The sequence below is a fragment of the Sturnus vulgaris genome, chromosome 2 (assembly GCF_052056855.1).
Source record: "Sturnus vulgaris isolate bStuVul1 chromosome 2, bStuVul1.hap1, whole genome shotgun sequence".
NCBI classification, from domain to species: domain Eukaryota; kingdom Metazoa; phylum Chordata; class Aves; order Passeriformes; family Sturnidae; genus Sturnus; species Sturnus vulgaris.
Window position 1 is genome coordinate 117217627 of NC_142244.1, and position 18705 is coordinate 117236331.

At 43.0% G+C, this 18705-nt stretch overlaps 1 protein-coding gene across 1 annotated transcript in view; it reads right to left on the minus strand.

The window, feature by feature from the left end:
• Nucleotides 1-330: 330 nt before the first annotated feature.
• The window catches only part of DOP1B (DOP1 leucine zipper like protein B), a 43776-nt gene continuing 25401 nt past the window's right edge, over nt 331-18705 (minus strand). The window contains exons 19-37 of the mRNA XM_014893195.2: nt 14367-15936; nt 13886-13997; nt 13343-13531; nt 13048-13173; nt 12416-12550; nt 11969-12024; nt 11461-11565; nt 11315-11381; nt 10443-10584; nt 10082-10164; nt 9391-9500; nt 8523-8669; nt 8184-8245; nt 7419-7547; nt 6214-6350; nt 5857-5912; nt 5146-5295; nt 3847-3976; nt 331-2987 (exon numbers count right to left, since the gene is read on the minus strand). Coding sequence (XP_014748681.2) covers nt 2730-2987; nt 3847-3976; nt 5146-5295; nt 5857-5912; nt 6214-6350; nt 7419-7547; nt 8184-8245; nt 8523-8669; nt 9391-9500; nt 10082-10164; nt 10443-10584; nt 11315-11381; nt 11461-11565; nt 11969-12024; nt 12416-12550; nt 13048-13173; nt 13343-13531; nt 13886-13997; nt 14367-15936 — 3764 coding nt within the window. The 3' untranslated portion in view covers nt 331-2729. The remainder of the gene's footprint in view (nt 2988-3846; nt 3977-5145; nt 5296-5856; nt 5913-6213; nt 6351-7418; nt 7548-8183; nt 8246-8522; nt 8670-9390; nt 9501-10081; nt 10165-10442; nt 10585-11314; nt 11382-11460; nt 11566-11968; nt 12025-12415; nt 12551-13047; nt 13174-13342; nt 13532-13885; nt 13998-14366; nt 15937-18705) is intronic.

Sequence of the window (18705 nt, forward strand, 5' to 3'; positions counted from 1 at the left end):
GATGTGGCTCATTGCACAGTCATGGACCTGGGATTGTGTAGCTGGGAGGAGAAATTTCAGGAAGTTTCAGGAGAAATTTCCCCATGGAAAGGGAGCTGAGGCCTTGGCAGGGGCTGCCCAGGGAGCTTTGGAGTGCCCATCCCTGGAGGTGGCACTCAGGGTGACAAGGTAGCCATGGGGCACAGCTGGGACCTGATGATCTTGGAGATCTTTTCCAATCTCAATCACTCTGTGATTGAATTTGGGAGCTTTTCCAGAGTCAGATAAAAATTCAAGTTGGTAAATGAACAGTGAAGGCAGGCTGAAAAATAACAACTGCATTTGAAAAGGTATTGCAAAATAACATTTAATATTATTAGAAGAATTACATTCATGTATGGGATACACAATCATCACTTAATGCTCTACACTTCAAGTCCTGCTGCTCTTCAGCAGTTTCCCTTGGTTGCACCTCCTAATTTTTTCTTTCAGGAAAATGAAATCCTTTGGAATATTTCAGTGTCTCCCTCTGTGCACTGTGGCTCTGTTGTATTGGAGCTGAAGTATCCAAGATAAAGCTGAGCTTGGTTAGACTGAAAAGCAAAAACACTGCAAAGCAAAAGCATTTCCTCTCCTGGAAAAGGAGAAAATGTCTGGAGTTCCAGGCAAAAACATTTCCAGATTCATGGACAGTGAGGTTGTTCTGCTTTGGTAGGAGCAGTTTAGAGCAGAACAGCCCTCAGTGGTTCCTCAGTGGATTTATCAGTGGGAGCATAAGGAGAAAACCATCACAGTTAGTCCCACATGGAAAAGTAATAAAATTATGGGATAAAAGAAGAAAATATTCCCCTTTGGGCCTGTGGAACTGTCCCCCTCCAGCACTCAAGCAGGACTTTTAGTTAAAGCCCTTCCCTCCTTTTTCATGTTATTTAAAATTATAAAAGATCTGCTTGGATACTGTATTTTAAAGAACTTTTTCTTCTAAAGTGGAAGGATTATGGCTTAAAATGCCTGAGGCCACTGAAAGCAGTTTAGGGGCAAAAAGGTGTCTTAGATTTTAACAGCCATTTGATAAAATCATGGAATAACAGAATCATGGAATCCTGGAATGGTTTGGGTTGGAAAGGACCTTAAATCCCATCCAGTGCCACCCTTGCCATGGCAGGGACACCTCCCACTGTCCCAATGTCCAACCTGGCCTTGGGATCCAGGGGCAGCCACAGCTGCTCTGGGAATTCCATCCCAGCCCCTCCTCACCCTCACAGCCAGGAATTCCTTCCCAACATCCCATCTAACCCTACTCTCCTTTCTCAGCATTTTTAAGGGAAATACCCAAGTATGAAATGCAACCAGCAGGAAACTGAAAGTAAAAATACCAAAGCATCCTGAGTATTCAGATTATCCATAAAAATTGTTGAAGATAGGCAGGAAATGAACACCAACATTTTAAAAAGTGGCCTGCTCCAATATTCAAGTAATGCTTTCAAAGGGTAACTTTTCACTTGTGCTCATTCCAACAGCATTAGAGACCATTAATAAATTATATGAATAGAAATAATTCCCATTCTCAATGACTACACCTCAGTCCACCACTTTCCTTCACTGTAAAAATACAAAAGGATTTAAATACATTTAGCACAAGCCTATTGTGGTATTATTTTTGTACAGTATTCCAGTATGAGAGTAAAGGATGTTTCATTATTTTAGTTTATAAATCCAAGATGAAAATCTCATCCATCTCTACCTAAAACCCAATGCAGAGAAGCCTCCCACGTTTGTTATGGGAGTTTGGGAAAAAGAAATGCCTGACTCCCAACCAAACATTTCCCATGTCCTTTTTAATTTAGGAAAAGCACTGGGACGATCCCCCTACCTCTCTCACCATCCAGGAACAGCCAAATACATTCTTTTGTACAAAAAAAAATGTTCTGTAAAAAAACTTATTTTCGTTTTAGTTAAGCAGTTTCTATTTTTACAGCATTATCTCCGTTTAGTTGCATTTCAGAAGCTGCAGCCACCTGAGTCACTGAAAGAATGAAAGCTTTTAATTTAAAAAATATGAATTAAAATCTTTTAATCGATTAATTAAAACCAAACCCCCCCCCTCAAGTAATGCTAATTACAAAATGCTCCTGGCATAACTTTGTGTTTTATGCACATTTCTGATTTATTAGGAATTGCTGAGCCTGAAGAATACTGTTCTAGCACAGAGCTGAAATTACAGCCAGGGCAAAGCTGCAGCACTTTGCACAAGGCTGAGATTTAGAAAATCCATCTGTGAGGAATTTGGAGGATTTGTTCAGAATTTGATCAATTTGGGCCAAATTAAGGGGCTTTCACCTCAGGAAATGACTCACTGCAAACTGATTGTACACTGACATGCAACATTGGATTTGCCTTCAATTTGCCTTCAGGACACAGGTCCAAAAGCACTTTAAAATACTGGAGAAATCCCAGGGCAGCTGCTACTTGCATCAAATCCAAAATATTCTTCCCTTATTTACAAAATGTCTTTAATCCTCATGGAAAACAAATAAAACACAGGAATTCTGAGAAATTCCCACCAAACTGCCCTTTTTTTTCCCCCCCACCAGCTCCTGAATAATTGAAGAACACTCTGCAACAGCAGGGAGAAATCCCAAAATATGCAGCTGAAAATCTGGGGGGAAAAAAAAAAAAAAAAAAAAAAAGGGAATTTCAGCCAAGCTTTCCCCGTGTTTGCTGTTGATCCAGGTGGTCTCAGGTGAGGCTCAGGTTTCCAGATTTTCCAGAAAATCCCATTCCACGCTGTCCTCCAGCTGCTGCAGGATCCTGATGCTGTTGGTGCCAGGAGAATCCATGGAAGCAGCTGCACAGGGCTGGGAATTTTGGGAATTATTGCCATGGGCTGTGAATGCCCAGCACAGAGTCTGGAAAAAAGGAATCAGCTGAGTGATGCTGGACACGGAGTGAAAGCTCAGCAAGGGGAATTTGGGATTCCTGGGAATTCCTTCGAGGTGTTTTGGGTCCTGAAAGAAAAAAAAATAAAAAAAAAAAAAAAATAAAAAATTGGGATTTACTAAAGGTAAATATTGGAACTCTGCTCATTGAGAAATTGAGATTTTCTCTGCTGACTCTCAAGAGAACATTGCTTTTGACCTAAGGTTGTAGAGAAGGCTTCCAAAATTAAATAATAAAACTAAAATTATGAGTTTGTAGTTGAAATAAAACTGTGTAATATCACATAGTTGAAAACTTTTAAGTTTTAAAATACTATATGTAAAGCAAAATAGAAGTTTTAAAACAAAAACTAATCCTTCTTCATAAATTTAAGTAATATTATATAATTAAACAAAGAAGTCCACATTGCAGACCACAAATAGTTAATTATTAAATTAAAAATTAAAAAAAATTAAATAATATTGCTTAATTAAACAGTTTATCCTTAAAAAAACCTTGTTAAAAAAAATAAAACTCCATTTTAAATTTGTTAACTTAAAATACTCTAAAACTCAGTTTGTATTTTTTGTTTGGATTTAGATGTTTATTGATTTTTATTTATATAATATTTTCACAGTCTCACACATTTAATCTCAACTCTTATATAAAAAAAAAGAAGAAATATTAGATATAATAGAAATATTCTTTTTTTTTTAATAGAAAAAATAGAAAAGGAAAAGGTTGGAAAGGACCTTAAAATTCATCCAGCTCATCCATGAGCTCTTCCACTGTCCCAGGCTGCTCCAAGCCCCAATGTCCAACCTGGCCTTGGCCAGCTGCTCTGGGCAGCTTTTTCCTTTTCCTCATAGGGAATATCTAAAATTCCTTTGAATAACTTAAAATCTTATGTTTGGAAAAGTAAATAAATGGATTTTTTTTTTTCTTTACCCCATATTTCATCTTGAGCAGATCCATGATCCTCACGATGTGTGGTTGGCATTCCTGGTGATTTTCCACCAGGTGAGAGGTGACAGGAGAAGATTCTGTGTCCACCTCTGGTACAAAGGCCCATTTGTACCTGGAATAAATGGATTGATTCTTTAAAAAATAAAAATAAAAAATTGGAAATCCTTGTTTGGATCATGCTTAGTTTAGTGCAGTTGTTTCTACAAAAATCTCTCATAAATGTTCTGTTTTGCTGTTAATGAATTGTTCCATCAGTAATTTGTTAAGATTTAAATACTATTAATGAATGATTACATTAGTAATTTGTTAAGATTTAAATACAACCAGCTCCAAAACATTCCCAAGTATGTGCAGATGGAAAAAAAAAAAAAAAAATCTCAATTTTTCTGCTCTCCCAATTTTCCAAGTTAAGGAATCCCCTAAAGAAGATGATGAAATCCTCCTACACCAAGACCAAATTCTTCTCCCAAATCCCATTTATCTGAACATCACCACTCCTAAAAGAAACTGATGAAAACCAAAATGAAATCTTGAGGAAAACTGATTTTTTTTAAAGGATAAGGGAACAAGAGGAATGTTGGATCCCAAAATCCTGAGTTTTTTGAGCTTTCTGCCACTGACCCCCTGCACAACACTGCTTTGAGGCCTTAAAAAAGGCTTCCAAATTTAAGCAATAAAATTAAAATCACAGGTGTGTAGGTAAATAAAAGTGTGTGATTTCCCACTGTGCAAGGTTTTAAAGTTTTTATAATACAGTAATAAATATAAGATAAAATGGAAGAATTGGAGTGGTGTCTCTCTTGGTGCTCATCTTTCTTTTTCTTCATGGTTTCAAGTAATAGTTTCTAGTTGAACACTTAGTGCCACACTGAAAGTCATGAGAATTTAATTATTAAGTGAAAAGTATAAAAAAATATAAAAGTTATTTCTCTATTAAAGTGTTTATCTTTAAGAAACTTTTTAATTATAACTTATAACTATAATGGATTCATCTCCATTTTGCTCACTTCTAGCTGATGGCTAGAAGTGTTGCTAAACTTTCTGTACTTTTAATAAAGTATAAAATAATAAAATATTATCTAATAAATACGTAGTAAATAAATAAATATATAGTAAAATATTTTCTTTTGTAATTAAATTTAATCATATTTTATTTTTAATAAGATTTAATAAACAACCAAGCCCAAACACAAGAAAATCCATTTCCTCCGTGTATTTTTTAAATTCTAGCTCTAAGTAAAACCAAAAAAAAACCCCAAACCAACCAAAAAAAACCCTCACATTTGGAAGAGCTGCATCCTGTCAGGGGGGAAGGAAAGGGCTGTGTCCAGGAATTTGCAGGCTGCCAGGTACAGGCACAGCTCGTTGGGCTGGATTTCAGCCCCACTGCCATCCCCTGAGCTTTTGCCTTTGCTGATTTTGGTGTTGCTCCTGGGTTTTAAATAAATTAAAAAAAAAAAAAAATTCCATTAAAACTCCCAATCCACTCAAGGTTTTTCAGTCAGCACAAAAAGAATACCCACATTTACACAAAGGAGCTCTTGGACAATTATTTTTATTCTGTACGAGCAAAATAATCTAAAATACACCAAAAAAATGGCAAAAAATAGATTTTTTTCTCCAATATTACTCTTCTCCTTTAAAGCTTGTCCTTGCAAATTCAGAATACAAGCCTGGAGTGCTGTAGTTCCATGTTAAAATATTCAACAGCCAATTTAGCATTTAACTTTATTTTTGTACACAACTAATACTTAGTGCTTATATTTTTAAGCATATCACTAATTTAGCTGCTAAAAAAAAAATTCCTAAATTATGATTTATTAGCACCAGAAATATAAAAGTGCAATAGCAAAATATCCTGTTGGCTCCTCTATATCACAGAGAATTAATTCATTATTTTTAAAGAAATCTCTCAAACTCTTCTCCCTAACCCAGAAGCTAATTAAATTAATTAATTAATTTTAAAGAAGTCTCTCAAATGGAAACTCTTACTTTGCTGGTTCCTCTTCCTCAGTTAAATCTTCCTCCAGCTGTAGAAATGTCTGGATCTTTAAAGCAATAATAATGGAGATGCTGAAATGTTCATAGAACTCAATCCCAACTAAAAGTGAGGATTTGCATTGAAAAGGAACCTTTATGACTTGTAACAAATTAATAATTCAGGCAAGAGATTCCATTAACACCACCAAAATTAATCCCAAAGGAATTTCCTAAATGACAATTTAACAAATGATCAGATTAATGTAAAACTGTGGAAACATTTCCAAGCAGGCAAGAGAAAAAAGTTAAATTTGAGATAACCACAGGCTGATCTTTTTTTCCAATGTAAATTGAAAACTTCTTTCTTACCAGTTCTGTGACCATGATTGGCCACAGGGAGGTGAGATGTTGAGGGGAAATCCTCAATAAAAGAACTCTAAAGAAGAGAAACATCTGGGCAGCCACCAGAGAGGTCTGACCCACACGGAGATTCTCAGTCAGACGTTCTGCAGGAAGCATGAAAAAAGGGAAAAAAACAAAATAAAAGAGGCATTATCCTGAATTTGTGTTGTTGTTTTGGGAATTAAAATGTAGAATTCTGGAATGGTTTGGGTTGGAAGGGATATTAAAGATTATCCAGTGCCACCTCTGCCATGGCAGGGACACCTCCCACTGTCCCAATGTCCAACCTGGAACTGAACATTCCAGGGATCCAGGGGCAGCCACAGCTGCTCTGGGAATTCCATCCCAGCCCCTCCCAGGGAACAATTCCTGCCCAAGATCCCATCCAGCCCTGCCTCATTCAGTTTAAGATCAATCCCCTTTGTCCTGTCATTCTGTCCCTCTCCACCTTGTAGAAGGTGGCAAAACACATTTTTTCCTTTATCATCAGTTTTGGGCCGAGTTCCTTGCATTGTATAAACTAATTTATAATTCAGACATAGCCTGAGTGGGTTTATAGTGCACAAAATGTGATCAAAACTGGCATTTTGGGAGAACAACAACAGGTCAAGAGTGGGTGGAAGATTGCCATGAAATAATCACATTTCCAGACCAAAGGCCTGGAAACCAAGATTCCTGTCTTTCCTTGCTTGTGTAATTCACCTTCATCCCATGCTTTTCTCCAGGATTTGTTCTTCCACACTCTCCTCAAGTCTGAATTAGAGATCACAGCAAATCAATTGAAGGTTTGCTGCACTGCTCATGGCAGGCACCTGCAGAGTCTGCCAAAGTCTTTACAATAAACAACTTTACAGCAACTACCAGCTGCTCTGCTCTTTGAAAATCTAAACCCATATCAATCCTGACATTTGCTGAGATCATTTATCTGGTAGAACTCAGAGATTCATAAATTTTGTTCTAAATTAAAAAAAAACACCATTTGTTGGAAAAGAGGACTTTGCTTTGTTGCAGAATTTTTATCGTGGAATGGTTCAGGTTGGGAGTTTGATGTTTAATTAAACATTATCCATGGGCTTCACCTTCATCTACCCTCCAACAAAACTGGCCTTGGACACTCCCAGGGATGCAGGGACAAAGGGATTTGTGTTGCAGCTGAAGGGATGAAGGCTCACCTTGGATCAGGGGCAGGTACAGGTGGTACTGGTCGAGCTCCCCGCTGAAGACAGCGAACGCCTGGCGCTTCAGCAGCATCGCCTTCTGCTCAAAGCTGGGGTACAGCTTCAGGGCACTGCTCTGCATGGCTGCAACACACAGCACAATAATCCACCCCTCACAAACTGCCTGCCTGCAAATAATCCCTGTGCCCTGAAATCTTCTACAAAAAAAATTCAAAAATAATAATTTCTCTGAATCACCGAGTGCGAATTCGTCTTGCGTAATAAAATTTGTGTTCTAAGTGTTCAATGATTCTTTTAGAAAGGCTGAAAAAGAGATTAAAGCTGCTTGAGGTCAGTTTAAAGGGTTCTATCCCATCCTTTTCCCCAAGATTTGTTGTTCCACACTCTCCTCAAGCCTGAATTAGAGGTCACAGCACATCAATTGAAGGTTTGCTGCTCTGCTCATGGCAGACATCTGCAGTTTGCCAAAGTCTCCTCCTGGGAAAGGCCACACTTGGACAACTCAAAATTCGAGCAAAATGTGAATGTGGGAACCCAACAGAAGCACCTCTACAGCAAAACCTCCTCTGGTGTGTTTTAGACATGACCAAAATCCTGATTTAACTCAGCTTTAGCTGGGAATGAAGTTCCCAAAATGGTCAATTATGCATAGTCAGCACTTTATGGATAAATCAGGGTAATAAAAATGCACCCAAATGGCTCAAATGCAAATAGATTTCAAATTGGGGTAAAAATAAATGATCAGCAGCTGATACTTACTCATCAAATCCTTAAACATGGTTTTCTCATGTGTGAGGAGATGGTCAATGATGGATCTCCAGCTGCAGGAGAGAAAGAAGGAATTAGATATCCAGGGGAAGCTGTGCTTTATATTCACCTCAGAAATTATTTGGGTCAAACTTTTCATGCAAGGAAATAGTTTCCAGGCAGGATTTGTGTGCAGACTCTTGTCTGGAGCAGAATTAGTGGTGAGACCCATTTTTAACATTACCCCATTCCATAAGAAAGCACTAAATTGAATTTTCTTCCCACTGTTACTCTTCTCCTTTAAAGGCTTTCCTTACAAATTCAGAATACAAGCTTTAAGCCACGTCTTACTGAGTGCAGGAAGTGTCCATCTGGAAAAAAGATGGATCCATGTACAATTCCAGCACTTCTTTTTTCCAGGCTCTCTTGGTGTAGGCGTATCCACTCAGGGAGCTGAGCAGCTGAGCACCAGCACGGAAACTGGGAATGTTGTAGGCACTGGAGGAGAGGACAAAAATAATCAATATGGGCTTTTTTAAAGCTCAGGAATAGATTCCAACTCACAAAAGGTTTGAATGAGATCTTTAGGAAGGAATTGTTCCTTGAGAGGGTGGGGATGAGCTGGGATGGAATTCCCAGAGCAGCTGTGGCTGCCCCTGGATCCCTGGCAGTGCCCAAGGCCAGGTTGGACATTGGGACAGTGGAAGGTGTCCCTGCCATGGCAGGAGTGGGAACAAGATGATTTTTAAGGTCCTCTCAACCTAAACCATTCCATGATTTCAGTGTCTCTAATGGTATCAGCATTTGGAATTCATGACCCAGGCAGGGGTGGCACTGGATGGGCTTTAAGGTCCCTTCCAACCCAAACCATTCCAGGATTCCATGGCCTGTGTTTAAATGGGTATCACCCATCTCTCCCACATTTGTGAGGAAAACAAGGAAGAGGATAGGGAGAGATGATGCTTTTCCTGCTTCCTGCTGGATCCTGGGACCTTCCCATGCTCTGCTGCCCCATTCCCTGACAGGCACAGAAAGGGGAGATTTCAGTAAAACCCAAAATCCCAGCTGGGAGAATCCCAACAGCTGAGCAAAAAACTGAAACAAGAGCAGGTTGAGCTCCTGGTGAAACACTGCTCAAACACATTAGAACAGAGAATGGAGAAAGAAAGGCAAACAAAAGTCAAGAAGTAAAAAATGGCAGGAGCAGGGAGAGACTGGCCTGTGGTTCCTCAGGTAGGGGAACACGAAGTAGAGCAGGCGGGAGATGAGGGGCACGGCCTTCTCCTTCTCATCACTGCGGTAAACCACGTCCAGCAGGGAGGCCAGCACCTGCAAAATGCACAGGAGAACTCTTCAAACCCACACCTGGCACTGCTAGAAAAGGGGAAAGGCTGCAATGTTCCAGGCTGGAAGTTTGTGCAAGGGAATAGCCCCCAAAAGGTTTCCACTGCTGTTGAGTCTACCAGGAAAATCCTCCTCAGTTTAATAATCCAAATAACCCCACAGATGAGAGGGTCCCACTGACCCCCAAATGATTTACACCTGTAAAAGGATTCACATCTCTATTTAATCTACCAGGAAAATCCTCCTCAGTTTAATAATCCAAATAACCCCAGAGATGAGAGGGCCCCACTGACCCCCAAATTATTTAGATCTGTAAAAGGATTCACACCTCTGTTTAATCTACCAGGAATATCCTCCTCAGATTAATAACCCAAATCATCCTGGGGTGATTGAATCAACTGAAATTGGAAACATAAAACTGAGACCTGATTCAATCACCACATCACCCCACAGATGAGAGGGCCCCACTGACCCCCAAAAGATTCACACTCCTGTTTAATCTACCAGGAAAATCCTCCTCAGTTTAATTATCCAAATAACCCCAGAGATGAGAGGGTCCCACTGACCTCTGCAAGGAGAGAAAGGGCTTGGACACTGTAGATTGAAGGAGCAGAGGCAGAAACCATTGAAGATGGTGCCACTGTTGTATCTGAAAGAGGCAAAATAATCGAGTTTTCTCTTCAGACACGTTTAAATGTTGCTAATTAGATGTTTAAATATTTAAATGATATAATATTAATAATAATAATTTTAAATGTTTAAATATTTAAATGTTGCTGTTTCCTAATTTGCTGCCCAAACAGAACATTTATTTGCAAATTGGTGTTACACTGAAAAAAAAAAAAAATCATGCACATCATCAAACCCCTCGTGCTCTTCACTGCCTTCAGCAGAGGAGAGGGAGCAGCAGGAGCCAGGGGAAGTTACCATTCACATCCTCCACATTGAATTCATCTGGTAAAATCTGAGGTTGAGCTTTCACTTCCAAATTTCTGCTCAGCCAACTGGTCTGTTCCAGGGAAGAACCAGCAATGGTCCCCACAGCCTCCAGGATTTTTTGGGTCACCTCCTGTAATGTAATCAAAGTGGCATCAGGTATTTAATTGGTATATTTAATTTCCAGGGAAATCAGGAGCTGCAATGAAATCAAATCTCATCCAAAGCAAAGCAGAGGCTGTAAAATGACATTTTCTGTCATTGTTGGCATTTTGCTGGCAAGACTCTGCAGCAGAAGGGGAGATTGAATTTCTCTGTTGGCACATGAAAGTCAAACCCACAACCCAAAAGCACCCAGGAAAGAAGTGTTCAAACTGTCCTGGTGAAATAGGGCAGTACAGGAGGAGAATCCTGCTCTGCTCCTTTCTTTACACAGCTGAGCTCAGAGCCATTCCCATTGCCAAACCCTGCTGAGAGCTCCAAGGATTAATTCCTTTTCCTTAGAGAATTCAATATTCACGCACAGGATGTGAATTCATGACATCCTATTTGTGTTAGGAGCTCATTCCTGAGAAAAAAATCATAATAGTGCACAGAGAAAACAGCTTTAAAAAGATTGCAAGATTTGGAACCTGAGCTTTCAAAGCTTTTGGGACTCAAACTTCAAGGATTTGGGACAAAATTGTGTTTGTCTCTCATGTTTGAGTCTCCCCTCAGCCAAAATGTTTGGATGCACATGCAGGAATTCCCAAAAGCAATTCCAAAAGGAATTCAGATCCAAAGGATAGATCAGGTCATCTCCACTTTTCCTTACATGAACAGAGCCAGGTTTAAGAACTAAAAGGTGAATTAACCCACTGTACCTGCAGGTCTTTCTGGTCCTTTTTGTTTTCCAGGGTGGGTGTCCTTGTCACAAAGTCATTTAGGATGCTGTGGGAGATCAGAGCACTCTCAGTCAGGAATTGCACAGTTAAAACCTCAGTGAAACCTCTCCTCTCTCATGCAGTACCTGAGGAGAAGGAAGTGGCCAGGAGGAGCCAAGTTCAGCTGCACAGATTCTCTGAGGAGCCCTAATAAGGGCTGGAAGTTCTCCTGCAGGGCTGGGACAGGGAGTCTGCCAAAAAAAATAAAACCAAAGCACACAGGAGTGAAGGTAAAGTTAAGGAAAGAACAAAAAAAAACCCAACAAAAAACCAACAAAAACCGCAACAAAAAAAAAAAACCCAAAAACCCCACCCCAAAACAACAAAGAAAAACCCAACAAAAAACAAATAAGAGGAACTTGGTGGCCTAAAAGCTTTGGGATCAGTCCTGCCCTTCCTGACTGTCAGTGCCACTTCCCCTCCCAGTGTCACAGCCCTGGCACTCCGTGGCTGTGTGTCAATAACCAAGGACTGCACATTTCCTGCACTGAAGTGTTCTGGGTCATGAAGATCAAAGGAAAGCAGAAGTGGCAATGCTGGCTGTTCCCTCACTGGAGTCAAACAGAAAATTCTCTTTTAGAAGGAGTGAGTTACCTCTGAATGAAAGCATAACTGAACTGCAGCACTGGGATATCCACGAGAGAGGATTTCTGGAAAAGAAAAGCAAACCCACACTTATTTACCATCAGAAGGAAAAAGAAAATCCAAACTGGTTTTGGACACTTCCAGGGATCCAGGGGCAGCCACAGCTGCTCTGGGAATTCCATCCCAGCCTCTCCCCACCCTCAGAGGGAAGGATTTATTCCCAAAAATCCCAGCTAACCCTGTATCTGAGAGTTTAAAACCATTCCCTTTGTCCCATCACCATCTGCCTGATATATTTTAAAGAATCTACTTATTGTGGATCAAACACAATTTGGATACCAAAACCTATTCAGGAGCAAAGGACAATCCCACATTTAAAAGCAAACCCTCCAAAGGCACATTGAAACAGATCCAGGCTGGAATATTTGAAGAAAATGGAATTATCTTCCTGCTTACCTCTTCCCTCTTGATTTGTGCTGGTTTCTTGACCACCTCTTTGACCAGATATAATATGGTGTCAATTTTCAATGTGTTCAGGGCACAAATTAAGTCCACGAGAATAAGTTGGGATGCACTGGCCACTGGGAGAATCTGACAAAGGAAAACAGAACAAAAGACACACCCCTCAAAATGAAATGTAAATTACAAAGATTAAATCAAACAACACATCCCTTGGCATTAAATATCTTCTCCCAACACCTTATGAAAACAACTGGATTCTGCTCCAATGAAAGCAGGAAAGGAAAAAAGTTCTCCCCAAAATAAATAATGAGTTCCAGAGAACATAGCTCTCATTTTCTCTGGAAACTGAGCTGATTCATGGGCTTTAAAATATAATTGTCCAATTGCAATCCAGTATTGATTAAGAAATGGCTTTTACTCTTAGATTTAAACCCACAATATGGGTTTTATTTGATTATTTATTGAGGTTTAATTGTAGTCCTGCTGCTTTTTCTAAGAGGATTTCAGATTTTTCAGTCCTATTTCAAAAACCCCAAAGAATTTACAAACAGAGTTGAGAAGTGGCCACATAAATGTAACATTTGCCTTTATATAGGAAATAAAAAGGTGCCTTTCTTTAACTTCACCTTGGTTTTACTGTGACTCCTGTGAGGTTTTTTGCTGTTCCAAACTGCTGCAATTGCTGCCATCAGTTGGATTCCAAGGTGTGCTGTCAAGGGATTCAGAAAATCCAATATTTTTGTTCTTAGCGTCTGTAAATGGGGGAAAATAATTATCAGTGTAAGGCAAAGACTATCTCCTAGCTTATAAAATATTATTCTTTATCCCAGAAAATAAATAACAATAAAAGAACTCCATGTAAAATGCACATGAGGATGAGGAGATTAAAAAAAAAAATCAGCATTTTAAAAGAGCTCCTACTTTGGTTGCTTTAAAGTAGACTGAAGAGGAGCCTTTAGTTGTCCCAAAGAAGTCAGTTGGTCTTTTTTGGGAGTCTTCCCTCTTTATGACACTCCAGAGGAGGCTCATGGTGTTCACAATTCGGGGCAGCTCCTCCAGGATGGCATTCCTGGCATTCCTCAGGTTGGCAGGTTCAGCTGAACAGGATGACTAGGGAAAAAAAAACCCAAAATATCAATGTTAAAATAATTTCTTATGCACACAAGAGCCTAAAAATTGTAGGGAACACTCAAAACATGATTGATTCAAAAGAAAAGAAATGAGTTTGTTAAGGACAGAGGATTGATATTTGCATCACCAAGACCTTCATGAACAATGATTTAAAATTCATTTTTCAGGCTTCAAATACAGAAAAATTAAGCTCAGTCCTTTCACTTTGACTCAGTTGAGTTCTCTGGGTGTGCTATGAGGCCTCTCTAAGGTGATTTTCTTGTACAATTCACTGTTTATGTTCACCTGGAAGGAAAAGGGATGTGACTCTGCTGTCAGGGGATTCCTAAATACCTTTTTTGTTGGACTGGGATGATCCAGAAGGCAGAAGTGCCCGATGGTTGTCAGCCCTTCCAGAAGGGTGAGGGGGTAATCAGGAGTCACATTTTCTCTTTTAGAAGTGAAGCTTTGGAAAGGGAATAAAAACCAAATATGTTAATAAGCCAAGTGGTATCTCCTTGATTAAAAATTTCCTGTTTCTATTCCATAGCTAAAATTGGAGTGACTATCAGGTGAGGAGTATCAAAATGAAAGGATCCATAAAACTGAGAGCTTCTATTCTTGGATGGAAGGCAGAAGGAGCCAAGAAATATCCCAGCTGCTGCTCCTCTGCCACAATCCTGTCTCCAGCTCACTCCAGGGACAGGTGCAGCAGGAATTAAGGATCAGACTATGGGAGTCACAGTGCTGAACCAGGGAGTTCCTACACTCCCTGCTCCGTGAAAAGGGGAATTTTCAGGATAAAAAAATCCACCCCCCATCAGGTGCCTCTTACCTGGCAGATGTTTTAGCAGACGTCTTCACAACTTCATTTTCATACTGCTTGACGAGCTCATCCAGGTTTTTACAGATCTGCACCACAAACGGTGCCACCGTCCAACCTAAGGACTTCCCAAAATAGGGCAGGGAGCTGGTGACCAAGCTCACCCACGTGGGATGCATCCCATGGCCATACTCTGGCTGGAGCCCCCTGACCACGGCAGAGACAAAGAGTCCCTGGGAAGTGATGGGGTGTGGGTACACGTACTGCATGGCCCCAATGGCCTGCTGGAAGTTGAGAGCCTGCTGCCACTCCTTGGAGAGGTCTGCCTGGTTCTCCTGCTCCTCAGGGCTCTGGCCTAGGTGGTGCTCCAAGACAATCAGCACCTGCAGCAGCTTCAGCAGCTCAATCTGCAGCGGGTGCTCGCTCCAGATCTGATCGTGACCAAAATTGATCAGGTTCTCCTCGAGGAGCTCCTCCTCCTCAGGGCTGTGCTTGGCCCCATCAGCCACGAGCAGCTCGTAGCGTTTGTGGCTGATGTACATGGAGGCCGAGAGCGAGAGCAGCACGAACTCCTGCACTTTGCACCTGCCCAGCAGCTCACGGATGAACTCCACGCTCTTGGGCTCGGCCGCCTTGGCCGTGCTGGCCAGCTGGGCCATCATCCTGATGAGCACCTCCACGCTCTTCACCTGCACGTCCCTGTTGGCCAGCAGGTCCCTGTGGCTGAGCTGCAGGCAGCAGGGGTAGTAGGAGCGCAGGAAGCTCAGGCACAGGTAGGTGAGCAGCTCGATGAGCACCGAGTGAGGACACACCGTGGGTGACTGAGGCTGCAGCTTCCCATAAAAGCTCTGCCCCACCAGAGCTTCCTGGTGGCGAGCCAGGAGGTTGTAGATGAGGTTGAGGTGAGCTGTGGAGCTGGTGTCCATGCTGGTGGTGGCCACGGCCTCGATGAATTCCTTGGGGTTGGTTTTGAGCACGGCCTCCAGCACGGAGAAGGCGTAGAGGACGCGCCGGGAGTCGTAGGGCTGCAGGTACAGCAGCATGTGCTTGAACAGAGCCTCTGCCAGCTCCTGCTTCTCCTTCTGCTGCTTCAGCAGCCTGCACTGGGCGATTTCCTGCAGCTCCAGGTCCACCTCCTCGTCACTGGACAGAGATTCCGAGGCCTGAGTCCTCTCCGAGTCGGCCCTGACGAGGTTGGGCCCCGCGCTGGATTTGGAGCTCTCGGACAGGGAGGCGCTGAGGGAATTCCCGTGCCTTGGGGCCTCTCTGCCATCGTCCCTGTCCTCGGTGCTCACCTCCTGCAGCTCCAGGGAAGGGGAGAAGGAGGAGGTGTTGTCACTGTCGTGGCCTGTGCTGGTGTCTGCAGACTCTGTGTGCTCGCTGGTGTCCTGCTCAGATCCGTCGTTTTCAGCCTGCTCAGCTTTCAGCTCTGCTTTCTCTGGATCGTTTTCCACTTCTGCCCAAATTGCTTCTCTGTCCACGGTTGTGAACTGGCTCAAGGGAAGGTTTTCCTCAGAATTGCTCTCAGAGATGCCAGACTCCTTCAGGGTCTTTTTCTTGCAAAGCCACTCACGAACATAGTCTGAAAAAAAGTAATTTTTTCATTTAATTTCTATTTCACGCATAAAATCGTATCACAGTCTGGCTTGGAAGGGATCTTTAAGGGTCAATTAGTCAACACATTGTGCTTTATATTAAATAAATAATTTTTAAAAAGTTTATAAAGCTACTCTGCTCCAGTCCAGTATTAATTGTAATGAGTAAGGATAAAAAGAGGGCAAGAATTATTCTTCAGGCAAGAATTATTTTTGTTTTAAAGTGGTTAAAGAGCAGTGCTAACCTACTGCAAAAAGATCAGGATCAAAGCATAAAACACTTTTAGGCTGAGACTCCCTAGGAGTGACAGTTGTCTTTTTTTATGTTTCCTGAGCATTAAATATTTGTGGAGATCAGGAGGGCAATGAGAAGGATGGCAACAGAGGTATTGATTAATTAATTAATTAATTAAAGAACTAATGTTTTCCTTGATTAAATGCTGTGGAACAAGGAAGGAATAGATTAGCTCTGTGTTTCTACAGCAGCCCTGTGGATGCTGTAATTGTGTGACATTTCTTTGTCAGCTGACACCAAAAAATGCTGCTGAAAGCACAGCCTGGTGACACAGTCATGGGACAGGTGACAGGAACTTCCAGTATATAAAACTCCCAGAAACTTCTCCACTTCCTGCTCTGCTCCAAACTGAGATATTTGGGCCAAATCACAGAGTTGTTAAAGTTGGAAAAGACCTCCAAGATCAGAGTCCAACCATCACCCAGCACCACCCCCACGGTCACCTCTAGTGCCACATCCACAGAGTTTTCAACATTTCCAGTGAAGGTGACCCCAGCACTGCCCTGGGCAGCCCCTGCCAAAGCCCGAGCTCCCTTTCCATGGGGAAATTCCTGCTGCTGTCCAAGCTGAGCCTGCCCTGGCCCAGCCTGAGGCCGTTCCCTCTCCTCCTGTCCCTGTTCCCTGGAGCACAGCCCGACCCCCCCTCCCTGCCCCTCCTGCCAGGGACTTGTGCAGAGCCACAAGGTCCCCCCTGAGCCTCCTTTTCTCCAGCCTCAGCCCCTTTCCCAGCTCCCTCAGCCCCTCCTGGGGCTCCAGCCCCTTCCCAGCTCCCTTCCCTGCCCTGGACACCTCCAGCCCCTCCAGGGCTCTCCTGCAGGAGCCACAACTGGACACAGCCCTCGAGGGTCTCTCAGTGCCAGCACAGAGGGACAATCCCTGCCCTGCTCCTGCTGGACACACAATTCCTCATCCAGCCCAGCTGCCAGTGGCCCCTTGCCCACCTGGGCACCCCTGGGCTCGTGTCCAGTCCCTGGCACCAGCACCCCCAGGGCTTTTCCAGCTTTTCCAGCCCCTCTGCCCAGCCTGGAGCTCCATGGGGTTTTTGTGACTCAAGGACAAGATCTGGCCTGGTTGACTCTCACCCACTTGGCCTCATCCCATGGATCCAGCCTGCAAATGGTCACATCCATTCCACTTCCAGCAATCCCAAACTTTAAATCTATGTGGCTGGAGCTCATCTTCAGTTCCAAATATTTTGTTTCCACATCCTAGCTCTGTGATACCTCTGCCACAATGGCTCAGCTCTGTTCTTGAATGAAAACAGATCTTTGGAGACAGATATTTGAATCTGCAGAAGCCAGCAGGATGAGGAGGGGCTTTGTGTGTTGTGTGCCTAAACCAGCAGGATATTCCTCACACAGTCACCCAACTACTCCTGGGTTCCTTCTGGCTGCAGACCTAGAGGGGATCCTGAAAACCGTGAACAGTTTGGATCATCTGGGAATGAAAGAAGTGAGGGACAAGATCCCAGAGCAAAGCAGAGAGCAATCCAAACCAATAGGAAAGGAATGATCTTCAATTGGAATGATTTAGTCCTGAATTCTGCCTTAGGTATCACTACAGGGACTGGATGAGCAGGAATACACAGATGTGAGCCAGGGAACAACTGCTCCCTTCAGCAGGAGCCCAGGGCTGTGGGAGCACTCCCAGTTTGATGCCAGCTTGTATTGGTTTGGCATGGCCTGGTTTTAGGTAGCAGGGGGCACAAAGATGGTTCCTGTGAGAAGGTGCTGGAAGCTTCTGCCAAGTCCAGCAGAGCCAGTCTCAGGTGGCTCTGACGATGGACACGCTGCTGGCCAAGGCTGGGCCAAGGAGAGAGGCTGGTAATGCCTCTGAGGTAACATATTTAAGAAGAAAATCAAAACAAAGTGTGGCATGCACAGTTTTTTCCTAGCCAGAGAAGAGGAGGAAGTGAGAACATGTGAGGGAAACAATGTGGAGTCAACAGGGTGAGTGGAGAAGGAGGGGCAGGAGGGGCTTCAGGTGCCAGAGCTGAAATTCCTCTGCAGGTTGTGGTGACCACCATGGTGAAGCAGCTGAGCCCTGCAGCTCCTGGGGATCCATGGGGGATGCAGAGATCCATGCACAGGCCATGGGGATCCATGGGGGATGCAGAGATCCATGCACAGCCCATGGGGATCCATGGGGGATGCAGAGATCCATGCACAGCCCATGGGGATCCATGGGGGATGCAGAGATCCATGCACAGCCCATGGGGATTCATGGGGAATGCAGAGATCCATGCACAGCTCCTGGGGATCCATGGGGGATGCAGAGATCCATGCACAGCCCATGGGGAGGTGCTCACACTGGAGCAGGTGGATCCCTGGAGGAGGCTGTGATCCAGTGGGACACAGTGGAGTGAGGGGCCTTTGCCTCCAGGCTGGAGCAGCCTGTCCTTGGAGGACTGCACCCCTTGGAAAGAGAGACCCATAGGGGGATTTCACATTCCAGCAGTTTT